The 17,437-nt window shown below is 40.4% G+C and overlaps 3 protein-coding genes across 9 annotated transcripts; 2 read left to right on the top strand and 1 right to left on the bottom strand.

Moving 5' to 3' along the window:
• The first annotated feature begins 105 nt into the window (after positions 1 to 105).
• Positions 106 to 7,084, top strand: si:cabz01068815.1 (solute carrier family 51 subunit beta). 2 transcript variants are annotated; one of them, XM_057014999.1, is made up of 6 exons: positions 106 to 296; positions 4,108 to 4,149; positions 4,238 to 4,627; positions 4,760 to 4,879; positions 6,255 to 6,345; positions 6,754 to 7,084. In XM_057014999.1, exons 2-6 carry the CDS (start codon positions 4,110 to 4,112, stop codon positions 7,034 to 7,036), a joined length of 924 nt encoding a protein of 307 aa, XP_056870979.1. In that variant the 5' UTR covers positions 106 to 296; positions 4,108 to 4,109; the 3' UTR covers positions 7,037 to 7,084. The 2 variants fall into 2 exon arrangements, with proteins under 2 accessions (XP_056870979.1, XP_056870973.1); XM_057014993.1 differs by lacking the exon at positions 106 to 296 and adding an exon at positions 3,650 to 3,795.
• Positions 7,085 to 8,459: 1,375 nt separating this feature from the next.
• On the bottom strand, positions 8,460 to 10,496 carry LOC130515022 (cytochrome b-c1 complex subunit Rieske, mitochondrial). Its single transcript, XM_057015004.1, has 2 exons — positions 10,203 to 10,496; positions 8,460 to 9,349 (listed from the first exon to the last, which is right to left on the bottom strand). The coding sequence occupies exons 1-2, from the start codon at positions 10,411 to 10,413 to the stop codon at positions 8,739 to 8,741; spliced, it is 822 nt and encodes a 273-aa protein (XP_056870984.1). The 5' UTR covers positions 10,414 to 10,496; the 3' UTR covers positions 8,460 to 8,738.
• Positions 10,497 to 14,878: 4,382 nt separating this feature from the next.
• sdr42e1 (short chain dehydrogenase/reductase family 42E, member 1) lies at positions 14,879 to 17,157 on the top strand. Of its 6 annotated transcripts, none has more exons than XM_057014953.1 (3): positions 14,879 to 14,971; positions 15,493 to 15,563; positions 15,821 to 17,157. In XM_057014953.1, the coding sequence occupies exons 2-3, from the start codon at positions 15,508 to 15,510 to the stop codon at positions 16,926 to 16,928; spliced, it is 1,164 nt and encodes a 387-aa protein (XP_056870933.1). In that variant the 5' UTR covers positions 14,879 to 14,971; positions 15,493 to 15,507; the 3' UTR covers positions 16,929 to 17,157. The 6 variants fall into 6 exon arrangements, with proteins under 6 accessions (XP_056870933.1, XP_056870951.1, XP_056870916.1 ...); XM_057014971.1 differs by having other exon boundaries at positions 14,883 to 14,971; positions 15,852 to 17,157; XM_057014936.1 differs by having other exon boundaries at positions 14,887 to 14,971; positions 15,800 to 17,157.
• Positions 17,158 to 17,437: the final 280 nt, after the last annotated feature.

Raw genomic sequence — 17,437 nt, 5'->3', positions numbered from 1 at the left:
GTCGTACAAGTTATGTCAAGGCTATATAAACAGTAACCAAGCAACAGGGTCAAAGACCTGACATTTGTAAACTGCCTATAGTGACACTGTTATTCCATTTCCATGAACAGTAGTAATACATTAGCCTGTACATTTACAATGGAGCTTGTGCCACAGAGTGGCCATTCAGAGGAATTAAATGATATGTAAGCACCTCCCCATGAACTTTGGAAAGGTTTTTTATTGATCCTCTCTTCTGAGGCCAACGACAGAGTTTCCTTCCTTCTTATTACAGCCAGAGAAAGAACATCTCGCAAGTGAGTACATATTTCTAGGAATCTTTCTTCTAATGTGCTCAATGTATTAAATACTGAATATTCAATTACAAATTACATTTATGAGTGAAATGAAACCTCATTTCACATGGTACATGGTTATTTACTTATACATTTATACATACATAATTATATAGCTTACTTGTTGGTTGTCAACTATATAGTCTGCTTAGAATAATTATAGGTATAGGCATTTACATATTGTGTAATTATAGATTTTAAATGTTTTTTCAATTTATAGAAAGAGTTCTGCTCACTATGAAGAAAAACATGTTTGCATTGTCTTGGTTTGAATTCTTATTTTTATATAATAGTTCTTTAACTGACTGAAGACGCATATTTACGAAGCTTCTCAGATTGTCGTTTTAGTCTTAAGTACTAAGAATTTGTGAGATATAAGAATCAAAGCTATTTATCAACCTTCTAATATTCCTCCCTACTCCACATAGCTAAGAGACCTCCAAAGGTGTGCTCAGTGATTAGGTCCTGTGATCATGGCTCATGGCTTTATTTTTGATTCCATGCTGGTCAGAGCTTGGCGGACTGTGGCTGCATTATAAAGAGCCTAATTAATGAATTGGAAAAATAAGGAAACAATTATTTTGATTCCCTGCCAATATATATAGTTTGTCACTCCTGTTATCCCTTTATGTATTCACAGAGATATTTCTGGGACAAGGAATTTCCTTCAGTGATTTGGAATTTTGGTTGAATTGGAAGTAAGATGTTAATAACTACCTTTTTATGTGAAGCTTTCAGCAAAGATTGTTTTTTACGCGTAGATTTTAATTTAGATGTCAATTACACAATTGCTTGTAATAGCAGCAGATTTAAGTGGATTCCTTTCATTTTTAAGGGGTTCAGTTAAACTATCATTCATGTTCAGACATGATTCACAGACAATGAAAATCGTATGATAGCATCATTGTCAAAGGACAAAATTGTGAAATTCCTTAATGTAAATGATGAAAATGTATATTGAGCCACAAAAAACATTGTACATCAATATTTTACAAAAATTTACAATGGTATGATCAGCTGAATCCACAGAAATCAGTGAGTGAGGGAATATTTCTAAGGTGAGTGTAACAGGCTTTATTTTACTCCTTGGTCTGCTGGATGATGGCAAGGTCAGGCTTTACAGGTCGCAGCTCTTTAACATGGATTTTCTCTTCCATCCTCTTGCTTGGATGTGGCTTCCCTTTGAATGTATTATAGAGCTGCCCAGTTCATTTTCCAACCCAGCCCAATTTAGCTTCATCTGATTGGAACAGACTTTGACATTTAAAGTCAGCAGTTAAGAGAAAAGGGCCTTGGTGAGGGACATGAACAAATACAAACTGCTCATACTGGCTGAACTCTGTCACTCTTGGATGCCATTAGGCTTACTGTCTCATAGGTCAGAAGCAGGACTCACTTCATTTTGAGCTTGCAAAAAATCCCCTTAATTACAGAATTAAGACCAAAAATCTAAACTGTAGATGCACTCTGACTAAGCGTCATGTTTGGGGTAACCTGGACTCCAGACCTCAGGTTGGCCTGAACGTCATGTTCCTACAAGGCAATACCCCTGAGCGTGCACTGAAGCACGGATGCCTATGACCCACAGGTCAGCATATTTCTCAACAGTCATGGTGCAACACCAGGATTTGTCACAGCCCCATTTCCCCAGTTTCCTCCTGTCCCTCTGCCCCAGTAATTTTCCACTCTCCCTGCCTCTGCTCCACTCTACCTGCCAACCACTCCCACCCTGTCAGCTCAACTCCACTCACCTGCAAGCACAGCTGCAGCTTATTCCCAATCAGCCCTGCTCATAAGCCTCCCCTGCACTCTCAGTCATTGCCAGATTGGTCTTCTGCTTTGATGCAAGACTTTCCAGCATTATTTCCCTGCCGGATTCCCCGGTCTCGACCCTGCCTGTCTTCATTCTGCCTACCTCGCCTGTTCCCCGGACAACCTACCTGCTTTCTGCCCCTGACTACGACTTCTGCCTCAGTGTTTCTGGTTCCTGTCTGCTCACCTGGTTTTGACTTCTCCGCCTGGCCCCGACTTCGCTGCTGCTCGTCCCCAGTCTGCTCTGCTACATCGTCAGCCTCCTTTCCTGTAAGACCCTTTGTCACTCCTGCCCGCTGTCAGCGGAACTGCACGGTTCCGAGGATTTACATCCTTCCCCCTTGCTTCCGCATTCCGGCTCTGCTCGACCCACTCCCTGAGCCTGCAACCCATAGACTTTGTGCGGGCCCTGAGCCTGAAGAACGGACTGTTTCCTTGTCTGCCTGAGTTCCTGTTTGCTAATAAAAGTCATTACCACGGTCCAGTTTTCCAGAGTGCTGCTTTTGGGTCCTAATTGCACCTGTCACCAGATTAAATGACAGTGGCTGCTGCAGCCTGTAAACATGGCTGACTTTGATGCCTTTGTTTTTCATTAAATTTGGATCATGTTTCTATTGCTTGGCAGCCTTGACCTTTAACAGCAAAGCTAAGATGGTGGCAGAAACTTAGATGACCCTGTTTTAAATATGGGAATAAGTGACTAGAAAAACTACTGTAATTGGGGAATTACTGAATGACAGCAATAGAATAGGTCGATTCCAAGAATTGAAAGTAACCCAGCATTCTGGGGTCAGAGCGCTTGATTGACTGCTAATGATACGGTGCTATTAGCTTCACCGGATGGCTGGAGTTCAGGAGAAGGACTTTAACAATTTGATTTAATGGGCAGCCAAGGAAAAAAAGCCAGCACAGGAGTAATGCGATGTCTTTTCTTAATATCTGTCCTTTATTATTTGGACAACAATGATGAATTACATTAGTCTGGCCTGGAAGTAATTAATGCACGCAGTGTTTTTTCAACATCGTGCTGAGTCAATATGTTCTCAATCTATATATTTTATTGATGAAACTGTGGCACTCCTAGAGCCTGTTTTTATACGCAGTTTAAAGGACAGATATTGATCAAAGGTTACTTCAAGATTTTTTACATAAAAATCAGAGGGTATGAGATACTCTAGATGGTATCTCGTTATCAGTTGCATGCACACTAGCTAGGTAATTGTGACTTTAGAGAGCAAATGTGCTCAGGAAAGACAAAATTGCCTATTGTGAGTGCGAGTAGCAAGAGTCCTGACTTACACCCACATATAAAATCTGTGGAGAGGCCTGAAAATGTGAGTGCGGGGTAGTGAAAGGGTCTGAAAATTTCCCAAAGGTACTGTTTAAAGCACTTTTAAGGTGAGGTCCATCTTTGAGAACTCAAAATGTTTTACACTTTCCTGCAGCCATGGCTGGTGACAGTCACACCTGCAGCCAATTGTTAATCAGCTGGCTATTTAGGCCCTGTGCGACTGGTCACCAGTGGTGGGTCGTTTGGTCTGTGTTGTGGTCGCCATGCCTCTTTCCTTTGGAGAAGGACTGATTTTTTTTTTTGTCCCCACAGCACTCGAGGCATGTTTTTGTTTTCAATAAACCCTTTTGAGACCAAGTGAGTTGTTTCCTGTCTGTATTTGGGTCCTAGTCAAACTAAACCTTAGCACTATTGAGTGTATGTGGCTAGGTTTTCTACTAGCTATGTATGTCCCAGTAAGCTTTTATTTTTTTTTTCACTTTTCATGAATTTCATATACTACCGCTAAGAAAAGAGTTGTGTTCTTTGTGTATTTGTCCAGATTACTTATAGACAATTCCTATTTATCAAAAGATAAAAAATAACACACTTCCTCGTGGCACTGGTTGTCTGAAAAGATTGAAATTGCAGAATTTATTTTTCTTTTTACATATTTTTCATTCTCCATAGACATGCTTAATTCCTGGATTTTACTGTCTACCCTCCTGTTAGGTAAAGTTCTATTTCATTCCAATATCATTTGAATTGATTGACAAATATTGTAAGTCTCAGTAATTTTGAACCTGTGAATGTACAACAGCTCCAGGGGTGAAGACATTCCTGCTTTACAACACGCACCACAGTCTGTGTCTACATGAGTCCAAAGCTACAGGTGAAGTCCTGCTGCAGGTGTGCATCCCGGACTCAGAGTCTCAGCAGTGGATGTGGATCGATGGGGGCATGTTGATGGGCGTCGCATCATCCAAGTGTTTGCTGGCTGTACAGAGGAAGCCTCTTAAGACCCATTCATGCGAGGGTTTGAATGTAGACCCTTCAGCACTAATGTGGGGTTATGACGAGGACAGCCTGATTAGCAGAAATATATCCATGTTCCTGTCGGTAGATGGTCAACAACCAACGTTGTCACACAGCAATAAATTCTCAAAGTGGAAAATCCTTGATACAGATGACCTCTGCAGGCAAAGCATCAGTAAGTATAGACTGAAACAACTATAATCTGAACAATATTGGCAATAGAAATTGAGACAGTTCAGCAAAGAAAGGTTCCATCTGTGAATCATGTCAAAACATAATTTGTTGCTTTAACCTGTTTTTCCATTAGGACACAAGAGGTCATCTCATGATGATCCAAATTTGGCTGCTGGAAATCAAAAAGGCAAACTGGCCTCCATGACTGAAGAAGAACAAGAGTACCTACGTTGGTACTACCGCACAGAGGACCGTAAGTGCTACTCAGATAATATAGATTATACAAGGTTGTGCTTCATATTGATATTGGGGATTAGGTTATATATTGATTAGATGGAGGGTAGCATGGCAGGCCATTCCTTCCGCTCTCCCACATCCAGGTCAATCTATCAATGCCCATGTCAGCATTTAATCGAGAGCACCCTACCTTGAGACTCCAAAAAAGGAATATACCCCTTCATCCACTGAGGTGAACTTGGATATATCAATCAATCAATTTTTATTGATATAGCGTCTTTTACAATCAAAATTGTTTCTAGGCGCTTTACAGAATCCCAGGGTCTAACCCCAAACAAGCAACAGTGGCTAGGAAAAACTCCCCTTTAACAGGAAGAAACCTTTAGCAGGACCAAGCTCATGTAGGAAGACCCTCCTGCTGATGGCTGGCTGAGTAGAGAGAGCGGAGAAGGGGGAGGACAGGTAGGGGATAGAATAGGTAGGAGATGAGAGGTAGAGGAGAGAATAGGCATAGATCATAGAGAATACATACAGAAATACATTATATTACCGGTAAGTAAATTATGCATTGTACTGGCTAGTTTGGGAGGTACCACCCTCCCACCCATATAGATGTATAGGTAGATAGAAAATGCACATTCTTCCACAGTAACGTACACAATTACACAGAGAATATACAGCAGCCTTAAGGCAATAAAGGTTTGCTGATTCTTGTTTTCCATGCCACACTTTAAAATAAATGAGAGCCAGCATTTCAGAATGAAGTTTATGCTAACTTTGGATACATCACTCCCCTTAGAAAGCAAATTCATGTCCATTTTACATTTCAATTGGGTAATTTCCTTCAAATAATCTGTATCCATATTGATAATTTGCCTCTGTGAAGACCTCATAACATATTTACCATGTTTTCAAAATAAACATGACTAATTGGCTTTTACATTTTCCCCCTGTATTTTAGTATTCTCATTACCAGTTAAAGCTTTTTAGAAAAACTTGCAAACTCGTATTATGGCCAATCACAGCTGGAATAAATTCAAATATAGATAGATGGATAGATGGAATAGCAGATTTATTGGTTCATGCAATCAAATGTGGCACATCTGAACATAAGCCTTGTTTGAATTTTGGTACCAGATTCCAGAGGGACTTTGACCTTTGATCATAAAACAACCTACTATGTTATGTAAATTTGTATTTCTGCTCCCTGTATGTTTTATTTTCACGGTCAAAGCAAGCATACATGTAGCTTCTCTCTGCTATGGTAAAAACCCATATGCATTTGTTATGCCTCAACAATCTTTGACACACTCCTGCCTGAATACCAATACTACTAGATGGATGGATAGATGGATAGATGGATGATAATGGACTGCTTCTTTCACTCACAGCAACCATGTGGAAGTTTGTTTTGATTGGAGTAGCTTTTTTGTGCCTTCTTGCTGGCTTCCTGCTTTTGGGACTGGGAGCGATGGCCAACAGGTACAAATGTCATTGTTTACTGGGAATCTATGTAATATTACCTTAATTGTGCATAGCATATCTCAATGGCAGAATATAAGTATCAAGCTTTCTTGTCTAGTTTACAGTATTCAAATTGTTACATGTTGCATTAATGTATGAATGTATAGTTGATTTTCATCCAAGTAATAGATTTAATTTTTAACAAATATTTAATGTTTTAATTCAAAGATTATTTGTTGTTCAGTCAACTATTGAAGTTCATAATTTACTTGTCTGTACCAACAAAGGATTTAGGATTATATTTATGACTATAATCTATAATAACTATTATAACTTATTTGATGTGATATCAAGTTCATGTGTAAATGTTAATAATATGTACCTGTAATGATGAATTTCATGATTTTTCTGTTTGGCTTTATTCAGGAACAGAAAGGAGATAGCAAAGTACAAAGCAGCAGCGATGGCTCAGAATCATGGTGAGGAGCTTCAGTGCCTTCCACAAGACAGCGACAGCAAAGTGAGCCACTCAGCTGACAGTCCCTTCCTGGAAGAAAAACCCTCCCCATGTAACTTGGGTGTCAGTGACCTCAAGGCAGGAAGCATAGTGGTCACATGGAACGATGGAAACATGTCCGAGTTGTTTCCAAATCCTTCTACAGATGATGATAACGTGGTTACAGGTGATAAAATAAACATGATGGAGTGAGAAGTTCAAAAGCTCATCAATAAAAACAGTTGGATTGGTGGCCAATAACTGGTGTTATTGTTTTGTGTGTGTGTGTGTGTGAAGGTACATCCTTTTTCTATCTACAGCCTCAGCTCTTCAACGTTGATGCAATTCCTTAAACTGTCTGCCAATTGTCTTTTCACATTGTCATAAAAGCCAGAACATTTCAGTTACTCTGCTTCAATTAAAATGTGTGTGTGTAATGTGAACAAAAATTACTACTGACCAATTAATGTAGTGGAAAATAAAGTAACCAGATAAGATAAATTATGAGGGGCTGTTATTCATGTGTGAAATGCTCTCATACATACATACATACATACATGTGAAACAATCACATTAGAGCAGAACAACACTTCTCTATCTCTAACCTCTCCTTGAGCCGCCACCTTAACGAGGTGGAGGGGTTTGAGCAGGTCCCAAGGGATCCAATGTTGTCAGACACTTGGTGCTCCTGGTGGGGAAGCAAACAGATCCACAGTGACAGGTCACATTGAGACCGGTTTGCAAGCCCCAGATGGAGCAAGACAGGTTACATCACCTGGACGAGCCTCTTCCTCTGCTCTGGTTCTCCCCATTCAGGCGTTGAGCCTGATTGATGGTCCATTGGTGTCCCGTCTGAACTGTGCTTGCACTTGGTGGTGCCCTGATTGGCTACTTTTACTTTGAGTGTACCACCACAGATTAAATCAATCAGTATTGATCAAAAGAAAAACATATTTATACCATTCAACTGACACCTGTGCTTCAGTTGAAGATGGACCCAAGTACCTTGTAGGGCAACAGGATACATAATTTGTATCCCCCATCTAAGTGCCAGTCTATTGACCATATTTGAAATACTTTCAGATTACCTGTCTGAGAATGTTGGATGCAATACAAAAAACATTATTCAATACCAACAGTGCTTGTTATTGTTATGTAAAATTTAGGAAATATCTTATGTCATTACCTCTTCTAAACCTGCTGTCTGTGTCACTGTTTTATAAGTTTCTGTGGTAGAATTTAAAACCTGGCATCTCAGTGGCTGCTGGGCTTCTTCCAATCTTTGTTTTTCATTTTCTTTACCACCGGAAGGGTGCTGGAGCCTATCCCAGCTGCATATGGGCCAAGGCAGAGCAATCTTATTTACATTTAAACTACGATCCAAGGTAGGGTGTTTAAGATGGTTGTGACACCATCTGCTGCACGCAACTTGACAATAGAAACACAAAAAATACACTCCATTTGTAAACTTTGAAGAGTGTGTCATGTTTAGCTGTATTCCTTCTGGAAATCATTTTATTTCCATTTGCTTAACTGTTCACATTAACAGAAATTTTGATCATGAGCGCTGAGAACTTTGCAAAGGAAATGAGTAGAATTTCACAACTGAAAAAAGAAATGAAAACAACACTCTGAATAAACACTCTGAATTATTTTTTACTTCCCAGAGATAATGATATACAATTATTTCACATTACATGCACGACTTTGTAATGGTCAATGCTGAAAAAGCACTGGTTATGTAGAGCAAAGAGGATCTCATCTAGTATCGGTAAATGCCAAGAAAATAAATTTAAATTCTAGTAGTTGGAGCATATGATTACTGGCACCTGGATCAGTGAATCTTAATATTGCCATCTATGATATTTTACAAGGATCTCATTCTGAGAATTATATTCAACACTGAGAATTTTACTTATCCAACAACCACAGTGTCATCATCTGGAAACTCATAATAGGGAACCTCTAAATTGAGGGGGGCAGGCCCTTTCCTGATGCGTCCAGAGGCATCATAGTGTGAACCATGACAGGGGCAGTAATAACCACCATAATCACCAGCATTGGCAATGGGCACACACCCTAGATGAGTACACACTCCAAGAACAATGACCCAGCGGGGATTCATGACCCTATCCTTGTCGTGTTGTGGGTCTCGCAGATCTGCTAGGTTTACAGCATTTTCTGTGGCAATTTCTTTCTCTGTGCGGTGGCGAACAAACAGTGGTTTACCTCTCCATTTGAAAGTCATGTTTTTTCCTTCTGGTATGTCAGTTAGCTTGATTTCAATCTTGGAGAGGGCCAACACATCAGCTGAAGCACTCATGGAGGAAACAAACTGTGTCACAAGTGTTTTGGCAGCATAAACACCCACAACTGTTGTGGCTCCTGTGAGCAGATAGGAAAATGTTCTTCGGGAGTCATGGCTTTGCTGTGAGGATTTGTTGGGGTCAAGCACCTCTGGGCGTCTGTAGTCATTGAAATCTGGTATCCTGATATCTGTGTGTGCAAATCGAACTCCTGTAGATCCTGGAGGAAAACAAGGGTCAAATGTAGTTATAGGTTTGCAGCTACTGGAATAAGCCACCTGTGTAACACTGTAAATCTATTTTCCCAATACCAACCACCTTTTTTGATACATTTGCAAACATGACAACATTCTGTTACTGTACTGCACTGTTTCTATATTCTTGTGTCAGTGGCAACTTTTCATACTATTTCTAAAACATTTTCTCTCGTTACATATTGTTTTACCAACACATACTGATCTTTCCAAATCATGAGGATGAGTTGTGACATGGTAGTATGCTGATATAACATATTTCATATAAAGTGCTTCAGTGTCCTTAAATGAGATTTTACATCTGCTGGAATTCGTTTTAAATGAGTGAATCGATACAGGAATTGTAAATTATGGTTTTGTAAATCACCATAAATTGTGGGTCTGTTGTAAATATGATCCTGATTCACTGGGATAGTTACAGTGTGTTTACATACGAAACTAATAAAAACGATGAGGTGTAGCTGTAAGTGTTCTATCGACTAATTTACACATATCGATTTAAGTCAATGAAAGCCTATGGAAATAAAAATGCTTTCTAGGCCGCTTGGAATTTCTTCTGAAGCACTGCGAGTTGAAGTTCACCACTGTGTAAAGTTCTTCTAGATCTCTGGCCCACAACCGCAATATCGGCGAGCCAACCACCTTAATACGGATACGACAATCCAGCAACGAAAATGCACACGTTTTTAATCCAATAATTACCTCATATTACACATCAACAGTGCGACATTTAAACCATACCTGGAAGTCAAGTAAGTCTAGAAACTGATATGAGGTGATTGCGGTGAGCTAAAGGAGCTACTTTCGAACGGTGCTTACCATTGATGCTAACTCTGACAGAAGGGCCTGTCCTCGGGGTTTGGCCATTTACAGATTCGCGACACAAAGGCGTTTTTTTCGGATCCAACAACACCTTATCTCCAGTAACAAAAATCACAGGTTGCAGAGTTTTAAAGGGACTTGCAACTGTGAACGCTGTCGCTTGCGTATAAGGGGAAAGAGCCCCTAGTCGGGTCGTAAGAGAAATCATGTCGGAACCGGTACAATGCTATCACGACCTTCAGTCAAAAGGGCTCGTCGTCTTCTTCGTCTTCTTTTTCTTCGTCGACATTCTACGGCAGCAACAAATTCTTAGAGTGCATTATTGCCCCCTGTGGTCTGTGATGAAATGTGCAATGGCTTACAGTCTAAGATCCCCCATCTCCCATGCGTGATCTCGCATAACTTTTGGGTGATCTCACAAAACTTTTCCATGTAGAATAAAAAGACAAACTTTTCAATACCGGGAGATATGTGTCATTAAATAAGGGGTTATGGATAATATGGTAATTGTGTCTCTGATATTGTAACGCCACATACGCCAAAGAGCATTGAAACACTGCAGTGACGCCTTTGTGTCTACTGTATGTGTTTGCCATTCACGTTGAACTTAAGCATCTCAAATATTTCTTCTAACATTTTATTTTTACAGCTTGCCATAGCAGTGTTACGCGTAATGATGCAGGCCATGGGTGAAAGAGTGTCAAAGGTAGTGCTGTCTCAGGGAGAGCAGGCAACCTTTAACCACCTCCAACGCTGTTTTGTAGCTGCTGACGGTTAAAGATGGTTCTGCAGTCATATGACCCCAGTCATATACAGTATATTGACAAAATTCCGATTTCCTTTAATGCTGAAACTGAGCTCAACAGAATGTGCGATTCATTGTAGTTTGTTCGTTTTTACCTTTTCTGTTATTCCCCATTCCCAGGTGGGCAGGTCTGCACCACCTTACTTCGTTGATTGGATCTGCAGCTGAAAGAGGCTCATTTCTCCTCTCATTGCCAGATTGTTGTAGATCCCTCTGTGGTAATCCTTGGCTCCCCTTTCTAGAGAATTTTTGAGATGTCTTTGCCTTGTTTTTTCTATTTTTTGCAGTTCACCATCAGAACAACTAATCAAATATTACCAGGTATAAATCATTTGTGTTGTTTTCTAATTATATATCTGACATTACAGTGCTTGGCTACAAAGCTTATTCAAGGTGAGTTTCTCTTACATGTTACATGTCAACTTAATGTTTATGCTACTACTCTGCCATAAAGGTTTGGCAGAGTTCATACACAGCTGGATCACATGGTATCATCAGGTGAAAGACACATTGTCAACAACAGAATGGAAGTCTCTGGTCCCATAGATTCTACACACTTGAAAATGACTACAATGTATAAACTCACCTCAATGAGTCCCATGCAACAAAAGCGAGGGATGGCCTAGTCCAGAAACCCATCATCAAAGATCCCAGTATCTCTGAGGTCTGCAAACAAGAACAATCCCAAATCCACACACTGGCTGCAAAGACATCTTAACCAAGATTTGATTCTTGGTTGGTGGTGCTGACTCCCTCCAGGCACATAACATTCTCAGTACCAAGATCGCCCCTAACAAATTCTGGGGCAGCCCCCCAAACTGCTGCACTGCTTCGATGTAACAACCTACAATCAGCTTTGGGTCACTGTTTGTAGTGGACACATTGAGCCATATTATTAATCTTGAGAAGCCATCAAAGATTCCATTGATACAGGAGCCATGCAGCTTCAGTGTATCATACAAGTCGAGGTGCCAGATGAAGTTTGGCCCTATTGAGAAGAACCTCCGTTGTCTTAAATGACTCCTCTCTGGTCCAATCCTTTCAATAACAACCTCACATTCTTTCCTCACCTGTAGTCCATATTCTTTGTATACCATGTACATCCATCTATGCCTGTGAAGTCATCCCAAGTATTGCAGTTAATTTATAATAAAATCAACCAGGATCTAAAGATCAGAATAGTCCTTTTTTGTTTCCCTTCTGAGCTGGAAGAACATTAATTTTAATGCAAACAAACCTTTTGCGAGATCTTGTTTCTTTCAAATAAATTTAACAAGTATACTTAGTGATAGAATGTTACGTACCAAGGTAGATATTACACATAGAAGATGCTTCCTGTTTGGTTTGACTTCCTCCATCCATTGTAATGCCATGATTATTAGTATTCACTCTGCTAAGAATACAGAAAGGCCATCTGTTAATCTTGCTGACTGTTTCAATTCAAATGTTGGACTAACAAATGCTGTTTTGCCCTTTTCTGATAGTTTGGACCATCTGTAGACATCTGTAAAAACCCAAAGCATTTGTTAATATGATTTGATGCCATTAAACCAAACCAGACTCCTTTTTTATTCTTGATTTCGTTCTGTAATGACAAATAAAGTACATCTTAAAGTACATCTTGAATCTATCTCTGGATTGGTGATATCCAGTGAGGATGTGGTGGACTGATCGCTGAAGGACAGAGCGGTTTGCTTATAATCTCCATCTTTGCCGCTTTCTTCTCGACACACACTAAAAAAACATTTCCTCCTGCTATTTTTTTGTTCCCATGTTGTATCTAGGACCCTTTATTCCTTTATTGGAATTCATTTATCCATTTATGTATCCTTCTTATTGATTCCTAGTCCCTGTATATTCACGCAATTTGATTTCTTCTTAATGTAATGGGCAATTCCCTCATTTCTCCCTGGTGATGTGTTCAAAGCTCCCAAGCATATTCACATTGTTGCTTTTTTTGGGGGGTCCAGGGTTCCGGGTTGTGTTTGGGCTTTCCTATAGGAGGCATGGAAGAGTCAATATTGGCAACAGTTGGTGCTGCATGCAGGTGCACCCAGCAATTTCCATTAGGACACCTATTTAAGGCGGGAACACCTGCCTACCAGTGTTGGAGTCTTTTGATGTCTTCCCTGCTCTGTTAAGGTCTCCACGCTGCTTTGTTGGACTAGAGACCGTGCAGGACGTGACTCCTGTGTTGGCTCTTTGCTGGAGCTCTCGGTGCACCCTGGAAGACCACATGAGTGCTTCCCTGCAGTCCAGGAGGTCTGCTGTTTTGAGTTTGCTAAATAAAACCTATGGACTTTTTATCACTGCGTTCTTGCCTGCCCATGTGCTCTACTTCCATAATCTAACTGATCTTCATCCAATATATATTAGCATCGATTTCCTATCTGCACCCCACTTGTCTCATCTCTCATTTTCCTCCGCTTATCTGAGACCAGATTGTGGAGGCAGCAGCTTAAGCAGTGATTCCCAGACGTCCCTATCCCCAGACGCTTCCTTAAGCTTTTCCAGGAGTATTCTGGGACACTCCCAGGCCAGCTGAGAGATATAGTCCCTCCAGCATGTCGTGGGTCTGCCTCAGGGCATCCTCCCAGTGGGACAAGCCTGGAACACCCCCCCAGGGAGGCGTTCAGGGGGCCGACAGAGAGGCCTGAGCCACCTCAGCTGTTTCCTCTCAACATGAGGGAGCACGACTCAACTTTGAGCTCCACTCGAGTGACTTAGCCTCTCACCCTTACTCTAGGGGTGCGCGCAGCCGCAGCAAACTCATTTCAGTTGCTTGAGTCCGTGATCTTGTCCTTTCAGTTAATAACCAAAGTTGATGTCGTCTAAGCTCATTCATTATTACAATGGTCCGGTAGAACGGCTGCATAACTGCAGATTCTGCTTTTTGATTATCAAAGGGATCATTTCTGCGCTCTTGAGGGAGATTGTAGTACCACCAGCTTGTTGAGTTATAGTCAGGTCATTACTTAATACATGTAAGGGCTTTGTCTGGGCTTTTTTTTCTTTTTGAGAAAAATAGCTTGTGGCTCTGCAACTAATTTAAATAAAGGAGAATTAGGGCATCCCTGCTGGAATTCACGTTCTATGTTTTTGTTGTTCATTGAAGGAGAAACACTGAACTATCAATATCCTTGACTACCATAATAATTTAGTAAACTGATTTTTTATTACACACTGATGTTCAGCTGAATGAAAAGCCTTATGAAAATCAACAAGCATTAAATCTGAAGCATCAATAAGTCACCAAAGAGCTAGAAAAAATATATAATCAGAGTGTGGAAAATGTAAAGGAACGGGATTCGTGTTGTGTTTTTGTGGTCCCCGGCTCACATGCTGATTTTAGGGAATGAGAGAGCAGAGAAGATAGCAAAGGAAGCATTTAGGAGGAGCATGTGCTGTTGAAAATAATATTGATTCTCAAAATCAGAAGGCATTGCATGGAAAAGAGCAAATGAACATTGGCAACAGATGTGGGAAGCAGGAGTCAAGGGGATGCACCTGCATTCAGTAAAATAGAGGGACAACTTGCCTTGAAGAAGGGGGAAAATAAAAAGAGTAAGTAATAAGAATGTTATGAATCATGCACAGTAACTTCGACAGAATATTAAATATTGTGGGGAAACATCCACCTGGGTTATTGTGCAAGTATTGTGATGAACTAGAAACAACAGACCACATTATTTTATTGTGCAAGCAAAATAGTGAAGAAAGGAAATTGATGATAGATGGACTGAGGACACCGGGAACGGTGGGAGGAAAGAGGTTTTAGAATTTTTGACCTCTAGTGGACTATCTAAAGAATAGAAGGAAGAATAAGTGAGTAAAACGACCTGAAGGTGGCAGTAATGCAACAAGGCTGCTGCCAACCGCCGTTAAAACTCAAAGAAGAGGAAGAAGATCATATCGCGACACTCCTAAATGACTGACAGGACCCACGCTGCACCTGGAAACTGTACGTTTGTGCGATCGTCGATGTTTTTACACCTTTGAATGGTCTTTTACCCACTCTTCAGATATTGTTTAGATCATGTTTTAAAAAAAAAAAAAAAATCAGGGTTCGTGTTAAGTCAAATTGTGAGCATGAGTTACAGTCTTTCTAGCAGTAAAATTGTGAACTTGAACGGTTTGGATAAATGTTGTCATATAAAGCACATCATGATTGATGCAGTAATTGTTAGTGTACGGGAGGTTCAACAATAAAGGTACCCTAGAATAGTCACATACATTTCTGGTAAATATCCCCAAATAATGCCCCTAAATAATGAGTATTAATTTAGGTTACGTTGGCTGGACTATCAGGTCTCTCGGGGCGCAGCTAAGATAAGTACGTATATGTAATGTGTATTTAACGGTTTGAGTGTTTGAATTTGTGGTTCCAGATTAAAACATAATATGTAACAGGGGAAATGCGTTCTTGTTCACTTTCAAACTTCCAAACTAACTGACAGCTTTATGTCTCATTCTGGTTCACAGATTAAAGACTTTGCAATGGTGAATGCGGAAACGTTTGTGATAACTGGAGGATGTGGTTATTTTGGTTACCGGTAAGGTGAACTTTATCTTGTTATTAAATTAATTCAAACACTTAATCGGGTTATAAACTACGGTACATTCAGTATCTTGTGCTACCATTCCCCTTCACTGCCACAAGGTGGCGTCAATGTATCGTGTAATCTTTTCAAGTTCAACTACCACCTTTTTAATGTCTGATTTGAGTCATCGATTGTAGAATGTTATTATATGTTAGATTTAAAGCATGTTCTCTTAATTACTTCTGCAGTCTGGCATGCTCTCTGCACAGGAAAGGAGTTAAAGTCATTCTTTTTGACAAGGTCCTTCCTAAAGAAGACGTGCCAGAGGACATGATGTTTGTTCAAGGGGATATACGTGACTACACAGATGTCGTGAAGGCTGTCACTGGTGCAAATTGTGTCTTCCACATCGCCTCCTATGGCATGTCTGGCAAGGAGCAACTCAATCAGCGTATGATTGAGGAGGTGAACATTCAAGGCACACAAAACATCCTAAAAGCTTGTATTGAGCACAGGGTCCCCAGGCTGGTTTACACCAGCACCTTCAATGTGGTGTTTGGTGGCCAGGTGATAGAGAATGGGGACGAAAGCCTCCCTTACCTACCTCTTCACCTTCACCCTGACCACTACTCCAGAACCAAGTCTCTGGCTGAGATGGCAGTGCTAAAAGCCAATGGCACTGTGCTGAAGGATGGCTCTGAGCTATTTAGATGCTGTGCACTGCGGCCTGCAGGGATCTATGGTCCTGGTGAGCAGAGGCATCTGCCGAGGATAGTCAGCTATATAGAAAAAGGGATCTTCAGCTTTGTCTATGGTGAACCCAGCAGCCTGGTAGAGTTTGTTCACGTGGACAACCTGGTGTTGGCACATGAGCTTGCCGCAAAGGCCCTTACAGCAGAGAGGAAGTACAGCGCCTCTGGTCAGCCCTACTTTATCTCTGATGGCAGGCCTGTCAATAATTTTGAGTTCTTCAGGCCCTTGGTGGAAGGACTAGGCTACCCATTTCCCAAACTTCGTCTTCCCATCTCTCTCATTTACTTTTTTGCTTTACTCACAGAAATGACTCACTATCTAATTGGCCGCATTTATAATTTCCAGCCACTGCTAACCCGAACAGAGGTGTATAAAACTGGTGTGACACATTATTTTAGCATGGCTAAAGCTAAAGCAGAACTGGATTATGAGCCAAAGGAGCACAACCTGGATGATGTTGTCCAGTGGTTTAGACATAGAGGTCATGGGAGGAAATGTCACAGCTCCTTCCTCAGCCGATTGCTTATGGAGATTCTTTTTGTTGCTGCAGCGTTGGCTGTCGCAATGTCGTTTCTTCCACTTGTTGGCAGTTGTGCACTGAATGTTCTGAAAAATATTCTTTAAAAATGTTCTTTTTGATTTTTTAAACACATCTAATATACTATAACATTTGTAATATCTGAGTTATTCCATTTTTCAATTCGAATTCAAATGTAAGCAGAAGTTATATGTGACTTGTTAAGAGGAGGTTTGCTTAACAAGGTTCTTGCTTGAAAGCACTTCAGTACCTTTTAAAAAGATCCACGTGGTTTCTACTTGTTCTGAAAATTGTAATAAAACATTGTAATACAAATGTGGTTTGTGTGATTTTTAAACCAAGGTTTGATCTTTTATCTACCTGTGAGTAAAAAAAAGATCTTTAATTGAGAATAAATGCCTCTCATAATTGCAAACTATGTCACACATCCATTTCCCCAACACACCCTATTATTAGATTAGATAAATGTGCAAACATTTATCATGACAATAACTAGATTGTATGTTGGTAAACTCGTGCTGCACATATTCATCAAAGTTCATCGGGATATTTAACATCGTGACATAAAATTATTTCAAAATAAAACGTAGGATAC

The sequence above is a fragment of the Takifugu flavidus genome, chromosome 2 (genome assembly GCF_003711565.1).
Source record: "Takifugu flavidus isolate HTHZ2018 chromosome 2, ASM371156v2, whole genome shotgun sequence".
Classification (NCBI taxonomy): Eukaryota; Metazoa; Chordata; class Actinopteri; order Tetraodontiformes; family Tetraodontidae; genus Takifugu; species Takifugu flavidus.
This window is presented reverse-complemented; position numbering and strand designations above follow the sequence as displayed.

Coding starts and splice junctions, on each gene's coding strand:
- LOC130515022 (XM_057015004.1), bottom strand. CDS start 10,413: ATGATTTCTCTTACGACCCGACTAGGGGCTCTTTCCCCTTATACGCAA. Junction 9,350..10,202: donor TGTCAGAGTTAGCATCAATG/GTAAGCACCGTT, acceptor GTTTTCCTCCAG/GATCTACAGGAGTTCGATTT.
- si:cabz01068815.1 (XM_057014999.1), top strand. CDS start 4,110: ATGCTTAATTCCTGGATTTTACTGTCTACCCTCCTGTTAG. Junction 4,150..4,237: donor ACTGTCTACCCTCCTGTTAG/GTAAAGTTCTAT, acceptor AATGTACAACAG/CTCCAGGGGTGAAGACATTC. Junction 4,628..4,759: donor CCTCTGCAGGCAAAGCATCA/GTAAGTATAGAC, acceptor TTTTTCCATTAG/GACACAAGAGGTCATCTCAT.
- sdr42e1 (XM_057014936.1), top strand. CDS start 15,508: ATGGTGAATGCGGAAACGTTTGTGATAACTGGAGGATGTGGTTATTTT. Junction 15,564..15,799: donor TGTGGTTATTTTGGTTACCG/GTAAGGTGAACT, acceptor TTACTTCTGCAG/TCTGGCATGCTCTCTGCACA.